At 34.0% G+C, this 22,636-nt stretch overlaps 2 protein-coding genes across 7 annotated transcripts; both read right to left on the bottom strand.

The window, feature by feature from the left end:
• Nucleotides 1–411: 411 nt before the first annotated feature.
• On the bottom strand, nt 412–6,491 carry LOC130466823 (uncharacterized). Of its 2 annotated transcripts, XR_008926966.1 has the most exons (8): nt 6,058–6,491; nt 5,816–5,984; nt 4,672–4,730; nt 4,466–4,579; nt 3,888–3,952; nt 2,317–2,432; nt 1,774–1,834; nt 412–617 (listed from the first exon to the last, which is right to left on the bottom strand). XR_008926966.1 is itself a non-coding variant. In XM_056835401.1 (2 exons), exons 1-2 carry the CDS (start codon nt 6,217–6,219, stop codon nt 5,835–5,837), a joined length of 312 nt encoding a protein of 103 aa, XP_056691379.1. In that variant the 5' UTR covers nt 6,220–6,491; the 3' UTR covers nt 5,726–5,834. The 2 variants fall into 2 exon arrangements, 1 of the variants encoding a protein (XP_056691379.1); XM_056835401.1 differs by lacking the exons at nt 412–617; nt 1,774–1,834; nt 2,317–2,432; ... (1 more) ...; nt 4,466–4,579; nt 4,672–4,730 and having other exon boundaries at nt 5,726–5,984.
• Nucleotides 6,492–18,284: 11,793 nt separating this feature from the next.
• Nucleotides 18,285–21,030, bottom strand: LOC110802992 (uncharacterized). 5 transcript variants are annotated; one of them, XM_022008447.2, is made up of 5 exons: nt 20,824–21,025; nt 20,636–20,752; nt 18,804–18,870; nt 18,609–18,710; nt 18,285–18,506 (listed from the first exon to the last, which is right to left on the bottom strand). In XM_022008447.2, exons 2-5 carry the CDS (start codon nt 20,689–20,691, stop codon nt 18,384–18,386), a joined length of 348 nt encoding a protein of 115 aa, XP_021864139.2. In that variant the 5' UTR covers nt 20,692–20,752; nt 20,824–21,025; the 3' UTR covers nt 18,285–18,383. The 5 variants fall into 5 exon arrangements, 4 of the variants coding, with proteins under 4 accessions (XP_021864139.2, XP_021864138.2, XP_056692514.1 ...); XM_022008446.2 differs by having other exon boundaries at nt 20,636–20,732; XR_008927521.1 differs by having other exon boundaries at nt 18,285–18,501; nt 18,804–20,510; nt 20,636–21,030.
• Nucleotides 21,031–22,636: the final 1,606 nt, after the last annotated feature.

Genomic DNA, 22,636 nt, shown 5'->3' with positions numbered 1-22,636 from the left:
ATTTTTATTATTATTTTTGTTTAAAAATTAAGACCTAATATCTTAGATATGGGGTCTCTTTGAATTTTTTATTATTATAACTAGAGAGCCTTTATTACACCTGACGGGTCTCTTTGCAACCTTTTTTTTATAAAAAAAAAACAAAAGAAATCGATAATAGCAGAATAATACAGGTGGATCAACAACATATTCAAAATTAATATGCTTATTCAACCTGCGTTTACACCTCTAAACTACCGGCCAGCAAGCATCAAACGCACAAAACCACACCTGCTATAATAAATAATTTGTAATAATTCGAGAACAAATCCGTAATCCATATTTTACCAAAAAAAATATATTTCCCACAAGTAATGCTCAAAACGCAAGCTTTACATAAACTGTAATTTGCATAAACGTCAAAGCTTTACATTGCAATTTCCAAAAATGTAAAACAAAAATCAATTCCAAAATATAATCATTCACACCAATTTATCAACAATTGGAACCGAAACTCATGGAGCTATTTCCATACCATCAACTTTGTTTTCTTGATCCGCTTTTTGCTTGAGCAAATACTCGACCCACATGTCTCTAACCTCATCCACATTTTCCGATGAATAAGTTTCTTCAGAAAACTGTAATAAGTAGCATAATTAGTAGTTAAACAAATGCATATATTGTTCTATAATCGTTAACAAAATAGGTAAAGCCTCAAATAAAAAAAATTGTTAAGGGGGTGGTTCAGGTTGTAGGCCAAGGGCAGCTGCAACATTCGAGAGTTACAACCCTTGCAGGTAACTGCAGTCACAGCCCTTACAGGTAATTGCAGAGTGCAGAAGTACAGTCCTGTTACTAGAACAAAATTGCAATATAATATGCTAAACATGCCTGAAATTTACTCTCCAGTTTCGTTGCAATGGTATTAGTTCCTAGATTGTATTTCAAGCAAGAAATTTTAACAAATAAAGGCGAAGGTGTAAAATCAGCCTACACTCCTGAAAATTCTGTCCAGATTTTAGTGTCATGGTACTAGTTCCTAGATTGTGTATCAAGTAATAGCAGTAAACATGCCTCTGCTAAGGTTAGCCTTGAGTCCATCATATGGCAAACATGCCTCTGCTATGGCTAGCCTTGAATCCATCATATGGCCGGGAGGGGCTAAATCTGCTCCCAAAGGTTGGGTAGTTTCACGAAATGGCAACAGGTTAAAGATTGGTGTTCCAATTAAGAATGGTTTCCGTCAATTTGTGACAGTCACTCAAAGATCCTAGCTGCCACCAACAAAACAAAAGTTACAGGCTACTGGTTCACAAGTCCTCCAAGAGGGTTCAGAGGAAGAGTTTCTCGCCATTGCTAATCTTGGAAAACAATGTTTGAACTTAGATGAGAAGAGAAGACCTCCAATGAAAGAAGTTTTACTGGAGATAGAAAGAGTGATGTCTTAACTGGCTGACACTTAACTTTTCACCTTGACAGTTGACTCTTAATTAACTTTTCAGACGATCAATACCTTAACCCTTCCCAAACTATTTCCACAGTCCTAAATCTTAACCCCTATCTAGACAAATAGGAATGAATGTAACCATTTTCTCATAATAAACCTGCATGTTGTAGCAATCGATAAATATTTGAGCTCTTAGCTCCTAATGTCAGTGAAACAGATTCTCTTCATATTCACTCTGTAGAGAAGAATGTTATTGCTAGTTCACATAAATTCAGGCCTGAAACAGTCGGCCAAAGCCAATGGAAATCTAATGGAGACCAAACTGGTTAAAAAAAGCTTGATCTCACCTTGATTGTTTTAGCTTGAACTGCACTTGTAATTGTATTCCTTTCTTCATCTATTTCAATACTGCAATCAACAAAAAATGATGCTGTAAAAAAGAAAACTAATCAAGTAACATGACTACATATCATCTGCATATTAATCTCTTTTTAAGCTCTTATTTCATGTTAACAATTTACAGCATTTCATGATAACTCTTAATTTATATAAGACTATCAAATCCAAACACAATAATTACAAATTTTGTATCCAGGAAATACACTTAATAGATGTAGAATCACAGTTTTGGTTGAGAGTTTGAAACAAAATATTACAATTATGCTCTATAAGACCTCCCTGCTTCACAAGCCATAACGGATAACTAGTGTGATTTTCATGACATGAATACAGTAGACCCAATAATGAAGCCTAATTTGGAATTATAGATTATGAGATTTAATGGTCACTAATCAAACACTAATTGAACTTACATTACAATAATGAGTGTTCTAGAAAACCAACCATTAAGGCAATGCATTCCCACTCAATACAATAAAACCATAATATACCTAGAGAGCACCAAAAACTCGGTTGTGATAGGTGTCCTTATAAGGCCATCATCAAGAAGAGCATGGAAAGGCCTCATAGTCTTAGCTGGTTTAGTACAGTAGTCCTCTTCCGCTGCCTGATAAACAAAACCAACAAAGACTAAAAAGGTTATACTTCAGAAGAAACCCCAGTTTCTTTAACTACCTAGTCTTTATATTTCTGGTCCATCTTAGACATTTACAAGAACCTACTTGCAAAGAGAAAACCAATGTATTATGATGCAAAGCCAATTGAAAATATCTTAAAGTAACAACGCGGGACATTTACATGAGAATGATACGGAGTACATCATGAGGCCTAGAGAAAAGAAGATTTTCCAATATTAAACTTACTCCCTTCGACCCTTTTTAATTGCTCAAAGGGCAATCAAAGAAGGGCGGAGGGAGTAGCTAGTAACGAATCGAAAGGCTTTAGCGATTTCTCAACTTCAACTAAGCACATACAAATTGTCTCGCCTGAAATCAAATAAATGCAACACAATCAAAACCCTAATTTCAAAAAAAAAAAACTAGAGCAATTAAATCGAGGAATTAATCGATGAAACTATACCATTTTCACTTTCTAAGAATACGAGCAGGGGAAATCTTGAAGAGTTTAAGGTCGATTCTTGATTCCTGAATCTCTCTGGTGCGGTGGCTCCTAAGGCTGTTGCGACATCCCTTCCAAAACTTCAAGTTAATTAAAACATACAAAATAGATTTACAAGCGATTTTGAAATGTGAGGAAGAGAGAGAAGGGGATGGATGGTGAAGAAACCATGGTTTATTGATGATTTTGTGCGAGGATAGAAAGAACTATATAGATGGGAAGGAACTCAAATAGAAGCAGATCTGAGTTGTGAAAAGAGAGAGAAGAGGCTTTCATAATTTATTGTTACTGTAAAAATATTTGGTGGGAGAAGAGACCCGTCAGGTATTTTGAGAGGTCTTTCTTTTGTCTGACGGGAAAAAAAGTAGTAGGCCCACTGCAATGTAGAGACCCGTTAGGTGAGTTAAAGGGTCTCTAATTTTTTACATTTGGTAAATTAGCGGGCCCCGGTGTATATAGGAGACCTGTTATCTTTAATAATAGATCTCTTATAGTTGAGAGACCCATTATGTTCATCAATAGGTCTGTTTTTAAAGGTCTCTTTGACTATTTTTGTAGTAGTGAAAAATGCACACCTTAAGCCCTTTTATTCCAAGTATCGGATGAGGACACATGTCCCCATCTCTGATATCAGCCAATCATATGGTTAGTCCTATAAATAGTTCAGATCCCAAAGTAAGGGGTAATTCAATTCATTCCTACCTACCTAAAACTATTCTGCTCTGCCTTCTCTCTAGAAATTACTTCTCTCTCTAGCCAATACTTACTTAGACATCAGAGGGTATATTCCTACGGGAATATTCTTGTTTTGCAGGTTGCAGGAAAATCGTGCCAGCGCATACTTGATATCTCCGAGGAAAGGGTGATACATCATCACCAACAAAGTTCCCAAAACAGTTTCAATCATAGTACCACATCCACAAACACACAGGTATGTACGTACCTTTGGTGAACAAATTGATAGGCCACTTTAACAATCTCAAAAGTCGCCTACAGAGAATTCTTCGCCTAAAACAACCAATAAAATCCATATCAATTCACATTGAATTTACAGCAACATTAGGGTGTTTCAAACCCTTCCTAAACATAATTAGAACCTTCCCCAATATCAAAACTTGACTACTTAATCTCCTAGCATAGTGATTACTTCACTAATGGCCACAAATTATCATAAACTTCAATAAAGCTTCCCTTTTTAAAATTCCAGCAATATAAAATAGTTTAATACTTCACAAACCAAATTAACATGCTTAGAATCATAAAAATCATAACTTTAATAATTCATAATCATCCTACCATGATTTAAAACCGTTAAAAACTTAAAATTGATGCTTTAAATAATTAAAATTATTATTTCAATTTAATTATATAATCTGAAATTTAAATTATATATTAAGAAAAATATATAATCTGAAAATTCATAACTTAATCATAAAAATCATAAATTTAATTCAAGAAACATAAATTAAATTATTAAAACATAATAAAACATTAATTAGTTTTAAGGGTTTAAGAATTAACCAAATAAAGAAGAGAGAAAGTGGCTGGCCGGCGGACAAAGGCGGCGTGCAGCGGCAGGTGGTCGCGGCCAGGAGACGCGGCTGGGCGGCGATGAAGGTAGTCGCGTGGTGGTGGCTGTGCGAGCAAGGAGAACAAATGAGTGAGGAGGAGGAAAAACGAAAGAGAGAACGAAGCAAGAGGGAAGAGAAGGAAGAAGGAGAACTGACCTGGCGGCGGAGGACTGATGGTGGCGCAAGCGGCAGTCAGGCGGCGACGCAACAGGCGGCTGAAGCAAATAGGGTTTTTGAGTTTGTGAGTTTCGCGTGAAGTACGTGAAGGGGAAGAGAGAGAATTATGAGTGTATGATTTCTTGTGGGTTTGAGATGAGAGAGAATTAATTGTGAGTAACTTTGTTGTTTGGGGTTTATTTACTGGGCTTTACTAATTGTGCTAGGATTAGAATTGTTTTTAGTGTTTGGATCCAAAACCAAAACCGATTAGAAGTACTTTTCCAAAACCGAAGTGTTTCTATGTTTCAAATCGTTTTCGAATTATGATTATAAAATTATTTTAATTCATAAATCATTAAAATACTTAAAATGTATTTAAATAAAATAAATATACATTAAATATATATTTATTACTAAAATTCATCGATTTCATTTAAATATAAAAAATTATACATAAAATATATTAATAAACTTTATAAATTCACGGGGAATTACATTTATGTCCCTTCTTCTAAAAGGGACAAAATTTACATTATATTTCTAAATAGTAAAATAATTATAATCTTTTACTGCGTAGTTATTATAAAAAAATTCAACTAATTTAATTTTTTTTTCTCAAATTAACTTTAATGTAATTGGTTTCATGTTACTGCAAAAAAAGAATGTTAATTGTATATGTATTTACTACTTGGAAAACTTTTGAATTACTCGTATTAGTATTAATGGGCCACTAATATCATATTAGGATTTAGACAAATCCTAGAATTTCAAATTTTTGATTTTCAAAACACCTCATTTTACCAATTTTAAATGAAATCCTAGTTCACAAACACACCATAATATTATTTAAAATTATTTAGCAAAACACTATATTAAGATATAAATTACATTAAACCACATTGAGAATTTCACTTAAAAAAATATTTTTATTTACGTGTGCATCTTTTGTGGTTGAAAGTAATTCTTGCTAAGACAATTGATATCTTATATGATTAACAACAAATTGAAATTTTCAAATATAAACATATTCATTTTGAGGTAGGGCCAAAATTATACTCCCTAAACAGTTTTGAGAAAGTAAATTTCGAGTTAAAAAAATAAACAGTATTAAATGTTACTCTCTTCGTATTTTATTATAAACCTTAACCAGCACTGCTAAACTATCTGCACTGAGGCAGCAGGCGCAGCAACAGCATTGGCAGCACCATTGGCAGCAGGGTTACAAATCCCCCTGTCATGCAACCTTCCCTCGTTACGAGGGTAAACCAGTTCGCAGCAGAGCAGACGTCAACAACATCGTAATGAACACTCTGCAAAAAAACACGATATGGTCAGTAAAAAATTAGTGAATAAAGTTTCAAGCAAAAAAAATTATTTACTCACAAGTCCACGGACGACATTGAATTTAAAGTCGCAACCGCTCAAGTCACACTTCATCTTCATATGTGGCTCCAGAACACGTAGACGGCGGAAAACTCCAGGAAAGTTACTAGGATCACGGTATAACAAATTCCTTGCAGCCTTGGCATTTAGGCCTCTCCCCATAATGACCTGAGAAGAGAAATAATATCCATGATAGATCTATATAGTACTACATAGAATTAATTTACCACCAAGCCTCCATAAACACTTTTAACTATAAAATATTTCCCCAAGCTGAAAGTAAGACCAACAAATTGAAATTTTCAAATATAAACATATTCATTTTGAGGTTGGGCGAAAATTATACTCCGTAAATAGTTTTGAGAAAGTAAATTTCGAGTTATACAAAAAGTAAAAGAAGAACTCCTAAAATATTAAAAGTTACTCTCCTCGTATTTTATTATTAAGTGATACACTTTTCTTATTCGATCCTATTTTAATAAGTGATACATTTTCTATTTTTGGTATGTCATGGTCCAACTCCTAATAATATTAATATTTCTCTCTATGCGATGTTTTCTCACACATACTCACATCTTTTTTTTCACTACAATAAATAATTCACTAACTATTAATTTATTATAATAAATAATAACTCACTACCTGCTACAAAAGTAAAAAGTAAGACACTACACTACATATAGATAGTTTTCCTTATCGCATATCATTGTACTGTCTAGTTGGTTTAAGTTCAAAATTTTCAAAAGTTTATCAACTGGTTGTGTAGCATCATTGTTAAGCAATTTTCTCCCTTACTTGTCTACACTTGTATACTACAATTGTTGTTTGTTCTACTTGTTTGTATGTGTAGCCGAGAAGGTTAGTGTAAGTTAAAGTAGTTGATGGATACTAAAATGTGACATATCGTAGGCCACTTTGCAAAGAATGTTTGTATTGTCCTCCAATTGATAGTTGAAACTTCACCCTGTTCTCAATTTTGTTCGCCCAAAATTACGAGCTTGGTTTCAGTATTAATGGTGCTTAAATTCAAAAATGAAAGTGGTTTATAAAGTTTGGGCTTCATGTGGAAGAATGTCAACCAATTAGGACGAACGATGAGCATTGAATACAATCTTATGAACCGATATAACCAATAACTTCATATATTAATGAATATTATTATCATCTATACTAATATTTTAAAGCATAATTTCTTGTCACGTGTCAATCTTCTTGTTCTTTTATGTTTTTTTTTTTAAACAAATTCTTTACCCTTGAAACCTAATTTTAGTTTTTATTACAAAAAACCTTAATTAGTTGATTGCCCCTTTAAGTTTTATATCAACGTGCACCATTATATAGATTTGATAAAATATAGAATCTATCATTTGCTAGGGTTAAAAGTTATATACTAAAAAGGTCAAATTGTGTCAACTAAACAAAATGAGAAAGTATTCAATTAAGCATAGAAAATCAAATATTTAACTTTTTTTACATAATGGAAAAATTAAAGACGTTAACAATTAATTACTAACTATCAATATTTTTGTTTTTGTTTTTATTGAAAAAAAAACTAGTTTATAGAGAGAGACTAGGTTGGTCTCGTGCAACGCACGGATTTTAATAAATACGAAGTAATTTGTTTATTTTTCATTCTACACAAATATTAAAAAGAATTTTTTTCATTAAGTAAAACAAAATCAGATTTCGTCAAGTGTTAATGGGAAAATAACTTTCAATTACCATTTATTCGAATTATAAAGTGATTCGCACAGTACTAGTTTAGAAATTTAGGATTCGACAAAAAATTTTAAAATGAAAAAACGCTTATCGAGATCAGTTACCCTTTGCCTTTAGAATAATATATGTAACCGTATCCGATATCCAAATTTTTGGATCAAGCATTAATATATGACCCGATACCCAGATTTGTTAGGATATTCTATTTTATAGATCGAATATGTGATCCAGTTATGGATGTTCAGAATATTTTTATTCGTATTTTTTATTCTTTCCATAATAAATATCCATATGAATTTTTTTTAATAATAATAAAAAATCACAGGACGCGTCAGAAGATGACACGTACATTTTTGGTGTGTTTAATATATATTGGTTATCATCAGAAGTATATCCATATAAAGCTCGGGTGGGGAATATACTCTTCCTAATGCGCCATGGGTTAACAAACAACAAAGAAACAAAAGGACAAATACCCTTTAGGAACTAATCGAACTGGAGATTTCCTCTGCCATGCTCTATTACTCCATATCTAACGTCGACCACTAAATTCAAAGGAAAATTGAATAAACAACGGTAGCATAGCAAGTTCACGTCTAGTACTTTTATACTATCTATTACTATATACTAAAAAAGACATCAGGAATGACACATGTCATTTCTTGGTGCAATTTTTTCCCGCCAAAAGCCTACTTCCTAAAATATATCTAATTTATTTATGTATTTAGTTTTTAACAGTTTTTATAAATGATTTATGTATGGAAACAAAATATTGGCTTACTAAATAAGACAATAATAAATACCACATAATAACTTGCTTAACATTATATTGAAATATTTCTGTCAAATCGGTATATCAATAATAAAAAATACATTTAATCAATATTTTGATCAAATTAGCATATTATGCATATAAAATATGTAATACGTAAAGTTTCACATCAGATGATTAAATATGAATATGTTCAAGATTTATTAATTGTGCATTATGTTTAAGAGAAGAAGTATTTTATAAAAAATATGGTCAAACAATAATTTTAAAATATTCGAGCATGCACGGGACATAATCTAGTATTTAATAGCAGACACATTTGCAAGAAATCTGGAATGCCATGTGTCACTCCTTGAAAACATATTGATCATTTTGTCTATACTATATATATTAAAAGGCGTCTAAAATAAAGTATACGTGACACGTGGTGCTCTACTTAAAGGTCGTTCGCTCCATGTAATCTTCATATACATTAAGGAAAAATGTCAAACGTGGACCCCTAACCTTGAGTTTAAACAATAAAGCTTTTTCCACTAAGCTATTACATGTTTCGTGTCATCATTGCCAAAAAAAATATACTCCATAAGTAAATTTATATGTTATTAATGTAGTAACCCGAGGCATCGTCCGGGCCCAAAAACTAGTTTTTTTAAATAAAAAAGTCATGTTATTTCTTTCTCCAATTTCATGCCCCTTCACAACAAAAAATTTCATGTCCCTTCACCACCAAAAAAATTACATTCCCCTTCACCTCCAATAAATTTCATGCTTCTTTATCTTTCATATTCTATTAATTTCAAGTAATATACCGATTTAAATTTATATGCTTTATAAAATATATATTAGGGTGGATGCCCATTATACCCTTACCCCCTATATGATATATGTATGTGTATATATTATATATATGCTTATGGATATGGATGAAGAATAAGAACTTACAGTTAGTTTTCTCTCTTCCTCTCTCTCCCTCTCTCTCCCTCTCTCTCTACTTTTATAATACGTTATCAGCACCATTGCTAATTCTTGATGGAATCAAAGGAAACCACGATTGAACAAACGAGAAAATAACTACGAGAATCATCGTTATCGTGAATTATGGCGAATCTTGAAAAAGTTGAGATTGTGGCCCTTGATATTACCGAAAAAAACTACTTCCTCTATTCTTATTTATATGACACAATTGGGATTTTAGTACTATTCACACAAGCTCCTTTGATTTCAATTTGTGATTTATACTTAAGAAAAAACATAGTCGTGTGTGGTCTTGTTTGATTCGTCTGAATAAATATTTTTTAAATATCGAATTTTTATAATTTTTTCTTATCCATAATTGTAGATATTAATGTTTGAAATCTTGCATTGGAAAACGTGACTAAATAATTGTGTCATATAAATAAGAACAGATGAAGTATTTATCATGGGTGTTAGATGCTGAAATACACCTAGAAGCTAAAGGGCTTGGTGACACAATAAAAGAAGGAAATAAAGCAACATGTCAAGATAAAGCTAAAGCTATGATATTTGTTCGCCATCACCTCCGCGATGGGCTTAAAACTGAGTATCTGACAGTTAAAGACCCACAAATCCTTTGGAGTAATCTAAAGGAAAGGTATGACCACCAGAAAATTGTGATATTGCCAAAGGCTCATTATGATTGCATTTAAGATTACAAGATTTTAAATCTGTGAGTGAATATAACTCAGCCATATTTAAAATTACTTGTCAACTGAAATTATGTGGAGAGAAAATTACTGATGCAGATATGTTAGAAAAAACATACTCCACTTTTCATGCAAACAATGTTGTCCTGCAGACACAGTATCGAGAAAAAAGTTTTAAAAAATATTCTGAATTGATATCTTGTCTTCTTGTGGCTGAACAAAATAATGAGTTGTTAATGAAAAATCATGAAGCACGCCCTACTGGCTCAATTCCATTCCCTGAAGAGAATGTGACATCCCATAATGGGAAAGTATCAAAGAATAAAAACCATGCCAGCAGCAGTGGTCATGGTCGTGGCCAATGGTGAGGCCGTGACCGTGGACGTGGTTTTGGTGGCTATGGTAGAGGTCGTGGAGGTTATTACAAGAGCTTACATTCCCACCAGAAGTGGGACCGCAAAGATGGTAAAGGTGAGAAAGGAAAAAGTGACAATGAGACTAGTGTTTGTTATCATTGTGGAGGAAAAGGCCATTGGTCATGCGTATGTCACACTCTAAAACACCTTGTTGACCTTTATCAATCATCATTGAAGAAGAAAGGAAAGAATGTTGAGACCAATCTTATATTTGAAGATGGCGAAGGTAATTTCGATTCTGGTGATGCAACTCATTTAGATGTTGCAGATTTCTTTACTTCCCCTGAAGGGAATAATTAAGCCTTTAATATATTGTGTTGGATTTGATATAAAATTGTAGTAGTTTAACTATGACATTATGTGTTTATGTTGTGAGCTTTGTGATTGTACTATGACTTTATATTTTGTGTGTTTTCTAAGATATTGTATTATTTTTGGTGTTTTATTTTACAATGGTTATTTGGACATGTTTGATTATTGTGACGCGTATTTTTATTTCCTTGAAGAAAATGAATTCCTCTCGAGTTCAGTGGGAAATAGTAATGAAGAATTGTGTCTTGCAGACAGTGCAATTATTCATACTATACTTAAAAATAAGTAATTTCTCTCAATTGATGATGAGAAAAACTAGTGTGAATACTATATCAGGTAGTACAAATATTATAGAAGGCTCCAGAAGAGCAAATATATTTTTGCCTATGGGTACTAAATTTGACATAGTTGATGCATTATATTCTCCTAAGTCTCAAAGAAACTTATTGAGTTTTAAAGACATTCGAAGTAATGGTTATCATATTGAGACGGTCAATGAAGGAAATGATGAATTCCTTCAAATCACGAGCATAAACCATGGCACAAAATTGCCTTGGAGAAATTACCTACATTCTCCACTGGTCTGTACTACACAAAAATTAATTCGATTGAAACACATGCTATAGTAAACCAGGAATTTACTGATAGCTTCATAGTTTGGCATGACCGGTTAGGCCATCCCAGTTCAATAATGATGCGAAAAATCATTGAAAATTCTTGTGGGCATTTATTAAAGAGCCAGCAGATTCTTTCTAATAATTTTTCATGTGTTGCTTGCTCACAAGGAATGTTGATAATTCGACCATCACCAGCTAAGATAAATTTCGAATCATTCAATTTTCTGGAACGTATACAAGGGGATATTTGTGGGCGAATACATCACCCATGTGGATCATTTAGATACTTTATGGTTTTAATCGATGCATCGACTAGATGGTCACATGTATGTTTGTTATCAACTCGCAACCTGGCGTTTGCGAGGTTACTTTCTCAATTGATTAAATTAAGAGCACATTTTCCAGATACTCCTATCAAGTCTATTCGTCTTGATAATGCTGCTTCTCAATCTTTCAATGACTGTTGCATGTCCATTGGGATAAATGTCAAACATCCTGTAGCACATGTTCATACACAAAACGGTCCTGCTGAATCAGTAATTAAACGCATTCAGTTGATTGCTAGACGATAACTAATGAAATCTAAACTCCCAAATTCTGCTTGGGGACATGCTATATTACATGCAGCAGCATTGATTCGCATCAGGCCAACAAATTATCATAAGTTCTCCCCATCACAATTGATTTTTGGTCAGGAACCAAATATATCCCATCTTAGAATTTGTGGATGTGCAGTTTGTGTCCCTATACGTCCACCACAACGCTCCAAGATGGGTCCTCAAAGGAGGTTGGGAATATATGTTGGATTTGATTCCCCGTCAATAATCAAATATCTTGAGCCAATTACAGGGGATTTATTTAAGGCTCATTTTGTTGATTGTCATTTTAATGAGTCAGTTTCCCTTGTTAGGGGGAGAAAATAAATCACAAATTCTTATTTACATGAGGTGTACGATAAATATTGTACACCGAAGTTAAAGTTGACGTAAAATGCTTAAAGTCACCATTATATATGTAAAAGTTATCTACTTTTTATTAATAAAAATATTTATTTTAATCAAAAATATTTATTTAAAATCACTAATAATGTATAAAATTAATCATTTAACACGTTAAAATGTTTATCTACTAACTTTTTTTTAATAGTATAAAAGTTAGAGAAAACTGGATTAAAGTTATGTTGGTGCACAATAAATTTATTGTACAACTTGTGCATGCAAGACCTTTTGCAAATCACAAATTCTTATTTACAAAGGGTGTACAATAAATATTGTACACCAAAGTAAAAGTTAACTCATAATGTTTAAAAGTTAAGCTTATATATGTAAAAGTTATCTATTTTTTAGTGATAAATTTTTTCATTTCAGTAGAACATATTTTTCAAAGCCACCAATAATGTATAAAATTAATCATTTAACCATTTCTATGAACTTTTTTTTACTAATATAAAAGTTAATCAAAACTAGGTTAAAGTTACAAAAAAATGTGTAAAAGTTATCTTGGTGTACAATAAATTTATTGTACACCAAGATAACTTTAACCCATTTTTTGGTAACTTTAACCTAGTTTTGATTAACTTTTATATTAGTAAAAAAAAAATTGATAGTTAAATATTTTAAAGGGTTAAATGATTAATTTTATACATTATTAGGTATTTTGATGAAATAAGTTTTACTAAAATGAAAAAATTTGTCACTGAAAAATAGATAACTTTTACATATATATATGCTTAACTTTTAAGCATTTGAGTTAACTTTTACTCCGGTGCATAATATTTATTGTACACCCATTGTATTTAAGAATTATCATTGTCTCATCTTGATCCTCGTACTAAGAAATCTGAACTAGAAGTTCAAAAGATAATTCATTTACAAAGTTTAGCAAATCAGTTGTCAGACGCTTTTACTGACCCAAAGAGAGTTACTAAGTCACATATACCAGTTGTGAATGCTCCAATTAAGATTGATGTCTCAGAAGGACGAAATGATGTTGCTAATGAATCTAAGGCACGCCAGAAGCGTGGAAGACCAATAGGTTCCAAAGACAAGAATCCTCGAAAAAGGAAAGGAGCAATGTTTGATGATGGTCAAATCAAGGATACAAACAATTTTAAAGGATCTCCAGAAGAGACTTTAGGCATGATAGAAGAGGAAATTCAGGTACCTGATAATGAAGAAATTTCAACAAATTATATCATGTCTAGAATTACATGGAACCGAAATCAAATCGATGTCGATGATGTTTTTGCATGCAATGTAGCATTAGATGTTATGGATGAGGATGAGGATCATGAACCAAATTCTATTGAAGAATGTAGACATAGAGATGATTGGCCAAAGTGGAAGGAAGCAATTGAATCAGAATTGAAATCTCTTGCAAAAAGAGGAGTATTTGGATCTGTAGTTTGTACACTTGAAGATGTAAAGCCAGTGGGACATAAATGGGTCTTTGTGCGAAAGAAAAATGAAAATAATGATATTGAAAGATATAAAGCAAGATTAGTTGCACAAGGATTCTCACAAAGACCAGGCATTGATTATGAGGAGACATATTCTCCTATGGTGGATGCAACAACTTTTATATATATAATCAGTCTGGCAATGAGAGAGGGACTTGACTTACGCTTAATGGATGTAGTCACAGCTTATTTGTATGGCTCACTGGTTAATAATATCTATATGAAACTCCCAGAAGGATTTAAGTTGCCAGAAGCAACAAAATCAAGTTCTCGAGAACATTTCTCTATCAAATTGAATAGATCTCTTAATGGATTGAAACAATCTGGGTGTATGTGGTATAACCGCCTTAGTGAGTACTTGTTGAAAAAAGGCTATAAGAATGATCCTATTAGCCCATGCATTTTTATAAAGAGGATTGGATAAGGCTTTGTTATAATTGTAGTGTATATTGATGATCTAAATATTGTTGGAACTCCTGAAAAGATTTCCATGACAGTGGAATGTTTAAAGAAAGAATTTGAAATGAAAGATAGATCTTGGAAAGACAAATTTTGCTTGGGGTTACAAATTGAGCACCTAATGAATGGAATCCTTGTGCATCAAACAACATATACATAAAAGGTGCTAAAGAGGTTCTCTATGAATCAAGCACATCCATTGAGTAGCCCTATGGTTGTAAGATCACTTGATGTGGATAAGGACCCTTTCCGTCCTCGGGAAAATGATGAAGAAATTCTTGGTCCTGAAGCACCATACTTAAGTGCAATTGGGGCATTGATGTATCTTGCTAGTCATACAAGACCTAACATATCATTTTCTGTGAATTTGTTAGCAAGGTTTAGCTCATGCCCAACCCGGAGGCATTTGAATGGGATTAAACATGTACGTCGTTATCTACAAGGTACGAAAGATATGGGTTTGTTCTTTCTTAATTTATCCAAAGAAGGTTTAGTTGGTTTTGCAGATGCAGGGTATTTATCTGATCCTCATAATGGCCGATCACAAACTGGATATCTATTCACATGTGGAGGTACTGCCATTTCTTGGCGTTCTATGAAGCAAACTATTGCAGCTACTTCCTCTAACCATTCTGAGATTTTAGCAATTCATGAGGCTAGTCGTGAATGTGTATGGATAAGGTCTGTGATTCAGCATATAAGAGAAGATTGTGGTTTATCTTCCGGGAAAGAGGCACCAACAATTTTGTATGAGGATAATGCAGCATGTATTGCACAACTCAAGGAAGGATACATCAAAGGTGATAGAACAAAGCACATCTCACCAAAATTCTTTTTCACTCATGAACTTCAGAAGAATGGCGATATAAATGTCTTGTAGATCCGTTCAAGTGAAAATTTGGCAGATTTGTTTACTAAGGCACTTCCTACTGCTACATTTAAAAAGTTAGTTCACCTCATTGGATTGTTTCGTCTCAAAGATTTTCAGTGATGTTGTCATTAGGGGGATTAAATGCGCGTTGCACTCTTTTTCCCTTAACCATGGTTTTTCCCACTGGGTTTCCCGGTAAGGTTTTTAATGAGGCAGCATTTCATGCGCTTTATAAGGCATTGTATAGTTTTGGATAATAGACATCCAAGGGGGAGTGTTATAAAATATATTAGGGTGGATGCCCATTATACCCTTACCCCTATATGATATATGTATGTGTATATCTTATACGGTTTTTTTATGAAATGCCATTGAGGTTTGCAATAATGCACCAAATACCCCTGCGCGTTTCAGAATTCATAGAATACCCCTATTATTCCGTATTGTTCATTAAATGCACCTGGACTTAACGGACGTTAGCCTGTCGTTAGTTGTGTTTTACCAAATTGCCCTTAATTCTTCTTTGGCGCGATTTAGGCAACAAATGTGGCAGAAATTCCCAAAAAAAAAAAAAAAAACTTCTCAACTTCTCCTCTTTCTCTCTCCTCTCCCTTGTTTTTCAACCTTCCTGGATTCTACTCTAATTGAAAAAAATTATGGGTAGATCTTAAAAATTTCTGCGAAATTTGTTGCACACTGTTTTGGCGAGTTCGTGGGTGTTCTTTGGGTGAATCCGCGACAAAAAGGGGGGAACTTTGAGGCTATTTACAGCTTCAGGTGCAGTCAACGAACAAGGGCCATTTTTGAAGTTGGATAATCTACTTCAAGGTAATAATCCCTTATTCGCTGATTTTTTTTGCTTGTAAAGTTTATTTTTTTCGCGAAATTTATTAGGGTTAGGGTTTTGCGAAATTGTCAGTGATTATTTGAAATTGTCAGTTGTGACTAATTGATTGGTTAGTGGTTAGTTTTTCCTCGAATTTGTTGTGATTAATTGATTGGTTAGTGGTAAGTTGTGGTTAGTGGTAACCTCGCTCTGATACCATGTCAAATTATGGAGAATATATTATTTGATTTGTGTCATATTATTCGTGGGTATACGCCTCTGTTTATATTACAAACTAGATGTCCTACACTTCGTAATACTCCTAAGTCCCTATAGACTTCTATCTCATATCATATAACATAACTCTATCTCATATGATATTCTATCCTAGTGACTTCTTGAATTTGATTGTGATCATGAATTGTGGTTGTTTATTGATGAATTGTTGTTGTTTGAATGGAAATTCTTGTTTATTTTCTTAAATTTTTCTTTTAGGATGACTGCAATTTGGTTATTATTGCATTATGGATCACATAGCTTTGATGTGAGAGTTACAGACATGGAAAAGTATCGTCTTTTGAGGTTGTTTTTGGATGTTTTTGAGGAATCAGTTAAGCAAGATGTGTTTTTACCTAGTATATTTGCCCTGTTTATTGAGTCTCCTTGTGGTAGAGTTGAGTTGGTAGATGATAAGACAATGAATCTAATGTGAGGATGGAATTGGGGTAAAGACGCTGCTGAAATATGGGTTGAGGGTACAGACAAACCAGGGGTGGTGTTTAGAAATGTTGTTGCCACAATTGAGCATCATAGGAAGGAGAGTGAGAGAAAGTTCAAGGAGAGACAAGATGAACTTCTGATGGCTCAAAGAGAGGAGAAAGAGGAAATGAGGAAAAAACAGGAAAGAGAGGACATTTTAAGGGAAATTCAGGAACAAATGGAGTACACAGTAGCTGTGGAGGTGCATGTGGTTGATTGTGAGGACTTAACCACTGAGTATGTGAGGATTATAAGCAAGGATGGTGCTGATGAGGTGTTTCCAGGAGCCTCTCAGCCACAACCCACACAAGAATCTCCACCCACCAAAACACCTACTTCTCCTAAACCAAAGCAAAAGCCCAAAGTCAAGCCTACTACTCCAAAAGCTCCTTCTAAAGCTCCTAAGGCTCCTAAAGCCAAGAAACTGACCCCTATGAGGAGACCCTCTTCATCAGCTCCCACCCCACCACCACAACACCCCACACCATCACCACAACAGCCCACCCCAACACCAAAATAACCCACCCCAACACCAAAAAAACCCACCCCAACACCAAAACACTACTACAAAAACACCTTTTCGTGTCGCCTCTAAATTGCCTTTAGTGTCGCCTATGGTGCGACTCTGAAGCTAGGGACTCTAAAACTTTTTGGTGTTTTGGAGTCGCCCCTTTAAGGCGACACGAATATTATTATACATGTAGCCTGTTATAGAAGAGGCGACACTGAAGATATATTTTTCAAAAAAATTAATTTATTAATTAATCTTTTCGAGTCGCCTATTATAATAAGAGGCGACATGAAAGATACTTTTTAATTATTTTAAAGGAATTAATTAACCTTTAATGTCGCCTCTAATCTCTATAAGCGACACGGAAAATAATTTCCGAAATTATTTTTTTTAATTTTTTTTATTATTATACGAGTCTCCTCTAAAGTGTATAGGTGACACGAAAACATATTTTTCGGACATTTCTATTAAATTTGTTAATAATCGAGTCGCCTAATATACTAAGAGGCGACACGAAAGATGTTTTGCACAATTATTTTTATTAAGCTAATTACCTTTAGAGTCGCCTCTTAATGTTACAGGCGACACGAAAAGTATTTTCCAAATTATATTTTAAATGTTTTTACCCATTTTGAGTCGCCTATTATACCAAAAGGCGACACCGGAAGTATTATTACCATTTTCCAAATTAACCATAAGGAGTCGCATGTAATTATAGGAGGCGACACCTAAAGTGTGTATTATGTTTTTAGTTTTTTTTTTATTTTGTTCTCGCTAATTTAAATTATTTCTACGTACGTAATAAATTCAAAAAAATAATAAATAGAGCTGAGATTTGCAGAATTGCGAAAATATTTTTGTATCAATTCAAACAAGAAAGTTGGTTCAACGTACAATTGTAAATAATTGTATTCCAAAAAATAACCTAAGATTTGTTATAGTTTAATTTCTATCTCTGAAAACTAGAAAATGACTACAAACAACTACTAATAAAATATCTACTCCATTTTTCTCGAACATCATTGATCTCCTCCTGTGTGTAGGGGTTTGGAGAAAATATCTGTACTTCAACAAAATAATGTATTAATTAGTAAAACTTAGATAAAAGCTAGCGCATATATAGTAACAACTGAGATAAAATAATAACAAACATACATGTACACGTACCTCTTCCACGTTACTAATACTTTGTAATCCAAGTAAAACTATTTGATACATGTACTTCATGACGTAATAGCCACATTCAAGCATTTCCGGTTTGCGAGAACACTAAGATACAAATATAATACACATTAAATTAAAGAATAACATATATATGAATGAATTACGATAAAAATAATAATCAAACTAATTAAATCTTACTATAATTTCTTTCCATCTTAGAGACTTTCGAGATCCTTTGTTGTTGGCTTGCCAAGTCCGATAACTCCTAAACATGAGAACAATTGTTCCAAGTATTATTAGTTGTAGACTCTTGAAACACGGTTAATCACTTGCGTGGCATATATCAGTCATTTGAAGACTCTTGAAACTGAACAGATACATCAGATACATGCATAATTAAAGGACAGCTCCATCTACACCACTAAAGTTTCCTCAACTATGATACGCTCAGTTACAGCATTGTTCAATATGCATGTGATCACCGATTTATCCTGTAATACTTTCAATTCTTAAAACCAAATGACCCCAAAATTAAAGAGAACCATGTATAAACCAAATGACATAATGTATAATGGACAATTAGAACATAGTAATTAATTAAGACTGCGACTACTGAAATGTGCAAAATAGACGTTATGTTTTGCGAAAATCTATTAGGTTGCGGAAATGAAAGACCATATACTTTCAGTTTTTGAATAACAGCATATCCAATACAACACATATCAACAAGCTAACATCTCAATTGTGTCTCTTAACCAAGAAAAAAGGATATACAAGAAGTAGTTACATCAATTGCTGAAATATTGCAGAAGTCTCTTCCTCTTCGAAAGAGAATGAGGAAAAGGGGAATTCTGGTAGATGCGATGTGTCCAATTTGTAAGATGGATGAAGAAACTGAAGAACATATATTTAGAGATTGCTGGATTGCTGGCATGATATAGAGGGCCTGTTCACTTGGCATTAAAGTGGATATTGTAATGACTATTAGTCTGCAAGAGTGGGTCAAGAATTTCCTCAATTTCTTCTGGAGAGAGGATGTAAAGGAGAGTCAAAGAGCCATGGAGTTTGTTGTTGTGATTTGGGCTTTATGGATTCATAGGAACAATATTGTTTTCAATGGTGGCAGAGTTAACACAAAGTTTATCCTCCAAACTGTGACTCCCCAGCTACATGTAACAACAATAGAGAATTTTGTTTCTATAAGCTCACCAGAAAAGCTCATAGCTCAGCTAGAAAATTACAGACAACCAAGAAAACTTCAACATGATAGATCGAATCAGCAGATGGCTCATTAGCATCATCTAGAAACTACAACAGTCTAGAACCAACCTCATGCACTCAGGGTATGCAGGTTATGCTAGTTTTGCCCCTGACCTTGCTGGAAACACCCAGTATTCCCCTAAAGCAGCAGTAACGTAACCACCTAAACCACATCACCACAGGCACACTCCATATGAAGGGGAAAACTAAGCATCCAACAACAACCAACAGAGGTCCTGCTGTCCCACATACCAGATTTAATATTTGGAGACGGATCCATGTATAAATCATCAACTTTATAACAGTATATAATTCAATTCAACTCTTAAACCTATAACATAGAAAAATTATATACCACAACAGTCAAACAAATTCAGTGAACTAAAGCAGAAAAATTAAAATAAAACTACTCATATGACCCAAGTTATGTAACTGACATTTTTGATTCAAGCTATTAATAATTCTATTCAAGTCGATCTCTTCAAGCAGAAATCTCAATTGATTCAAAGATTTGGAAAACCCAATGTCGTGATATTAGTGGCAGGTAGAAAGCCGATTTGAGTTATGAGCATCCGAGCATATCTCTAGTGAACCCTTTCTTCGTTATTTTCAACATACGAGTTCAATTAGCTTCTCGTTTTGTCACTAAAATAGATCGAATGGAAGGAATTAAAACAAAGTCACAACAATCACATACCAAAATACCAATTGAGAACTCATCACAAAATCAACAACATAAATACAAATTTAAGGTTAGCGGCGGAACTTACAATGTAAAGGGAGAAAGATTAAAGTTTGAATTAGTGAATTTGATCCATGCCACCATAGATAAAATCCGAATAACCTTGATGCTTCCCAATAGAAGCCCTGGACATCGAGGGCATCAACTACGAAGATCAACCAATTTAAAGGGAGAGTTTATAACGAAAAAGAAAAAGAAAGAGGAGTGAGGTGGTACCGAAGTTGTATCACATGAGCAGCGACGATGAGAAGCCGACAAAATAATCGAGTGAATATCATCTTCACCGCCATAGCCAGGATCTGATAGGAGGGAGGAGAAAAGAATCGGATATACAAAGGGATTTTCAATCTTTTTTAGGTTTAATTTCTTGACGACAAAAACAACCGAAAGATATTTTGTTTAATTTTTTTAGGGGAACACCTGTGCTTCTAACTTTAGGAAATATTAGTCCTGCGAATTTATTTTTTTAATTAGTTTTTTGGGTTTAATCACGTACTTTTATTTTTAATTATGCTTCTGATGTAATGTAGGTTAATAATTCTAATGTAGTGTCGCTTATTATTTCGTAAAATAATTAACTGGCGACACTAAAATTATTTCGTATGACTTTTAAGAAATAAACTAAAATAAAATTAAGGAGGGAATAGGTGTCGTGTGTTTTAATGTGCGACACCAACATTTTTAAAGTCCCTCTTTATATCACAGGCGACACTAAAAGTATTTCATTTGATTGTTTTTAAAAATAAATAGGTGTCGCTGTTACCAAATGTGAGACACTAAAATATTTAGAGTCTCGTTTTTTAACACAGGCGACACATAAAGTATTTAATTTCTTTTTTAGAAAACATATTGAAAATAAAATAAAGAAGAAACAGGTGTCGCCTGTTACCAATGTGCGACACCAAAACTTTTAGAGTCTCATCTTATAACCCGAGCGACACGCTAGTCTCTTTGAAATATCCTCTAGCAACTTGGCGTGTCGCCTGTTTTATAAAATGATCGAGGCTCTAAATGTTTTGGTGTCGCACATTAATTTGAGGCGACTCTAAAAGGGCGACTAGTAAAGGTGTTTTTGTAGAAGTGAAACAACCCACACCAAAGGCAAAACAACCCACCCCACCACCACCACCACAAAACAACCAAAATGAGGAGCCTGACCATTCAATACCACCACAGAACAACCAAAACCAGTCTTAAGCTACTAAAAGGAAGGGGGGCAGAGCTAGACCTAAAGGGTTCAGGGTTAACAAAGTGATTGCTAAGAAAGCTGGAACTTGGGTATCCAAAGGGAAAGGCATAGGGAGGAAGGGTACAGGGAGGTCAAAGAATGTAAGGGTGTTCACTGATGTTGAGGATATAGGTTCAGCTGAGGAGAGTGAGGATTCAGATTATGAGGAATCTGAATCAGACTCTGAACTAGAGGAGGATGTCCTCCATGATTGGGTTGATTCTGGTGTGGAGGTTGAGGTGATGACAGATGATGTGCCTGACTTATTATTTGAGGAATGTTTGGATGGTTCTAGTAAGATGAACAAGGCCTACAAGAATGGAAAGATATGGACTCATCAACCATATGGGTCCATTAAGTTAACCTTGGTTGATATTTCCAGATAAGGACACTTTCCTAGATGTTTTGAGGAGTTATTGCATACAAGAGGGGTTTGGACTTAGTGTTGAGAGGGTTGACAGTAATAGGTACACTGCAGTGTGTGCAATTGAAACCTGTGACTGGAGGATACATGCAAGTAAGGTGTTTGACACTGTCAGTTGGGCTATTAAGGGGATCAGTGGGTGCCACAAAACTTGTGGGAGATTGGAGGAGACCCTGTGGTGGCCTCTGAGTGGTTGTGTAAGAACGTAATGAGTCTGATAGAGGCCAACACTGAAATTCCTGTTGAGACTTTGAAGAGGTATGCACAAGAGACATTTCAATTGAGGGTGAAAAAGAGGTTGATGTACAAAGTAAGGAGTATGGCAGTAGAGAATATACATGGTGGTTGGGTTGAGGCTTATGAGTTGCTTCCTAGGT

Source organism: Spinacia oleracea, chromosome 2 (assembly GCF_020520425.1).
Source record: "Spinacia oleracea cultivar Varoflay chromosome 2, BTI_SOV_V1, whole genome shotgun sequence".
NCBI lineage: Eukaryota > Viridiplantae > Streptophyta > Magnoliopsida > Caryophyllales > Amaranthaceae > Spinacia > Spinacia oleracea.
Note: the sequence above shows the minus strand (reverse complement) of the source record. Positions and strands in the feature narration are given on the sequence as shown.

What these genes read in the sequence shown, in the direction of transcription:
- LOC110802992 (XM_022008447.2), bottom strand. Translation starts at nt 20,691, where the DNA reads ATGGTGGCATGGATCAAATTCACTAATTCAAACTTTAATCTTTCTCCC. An exon ending in TAAGATGGAAAGAAATTATA is followed by an intron (nt 18,711 to 18,803) that starts GTAAGATTTAAT and finishes TTTGTATCTTAG; the next exon opens with TGTTCTCGCAAACCGGAAAT. An exon ending in GTATTAGTAACGTGGAAGAG is followed by an intron (nt 18,507 to 18,608) that starts GTACGTGTACAT and finishes ATTTTGTTGAAG; the next exon opens with TACAGATATTTTCTCCAAAC.
- LOC130466823 (XM_056835401.1), bottom strand. Translation starts at nt 6,219, where the DNA reads ATGGGGAGAGGCCTAAATGCCAAGGCTGCAAGGAATTTGTTATACCGT. An exon ending in TCAATGTCGTCCGTGGACTT is followed by an intron (nt 5,985 to 6,057) that starts GTGAGTAAATAA and finishes GTTTTTTTGCAG; the next exon opens with AGTGTTCATTACGATGTTGT.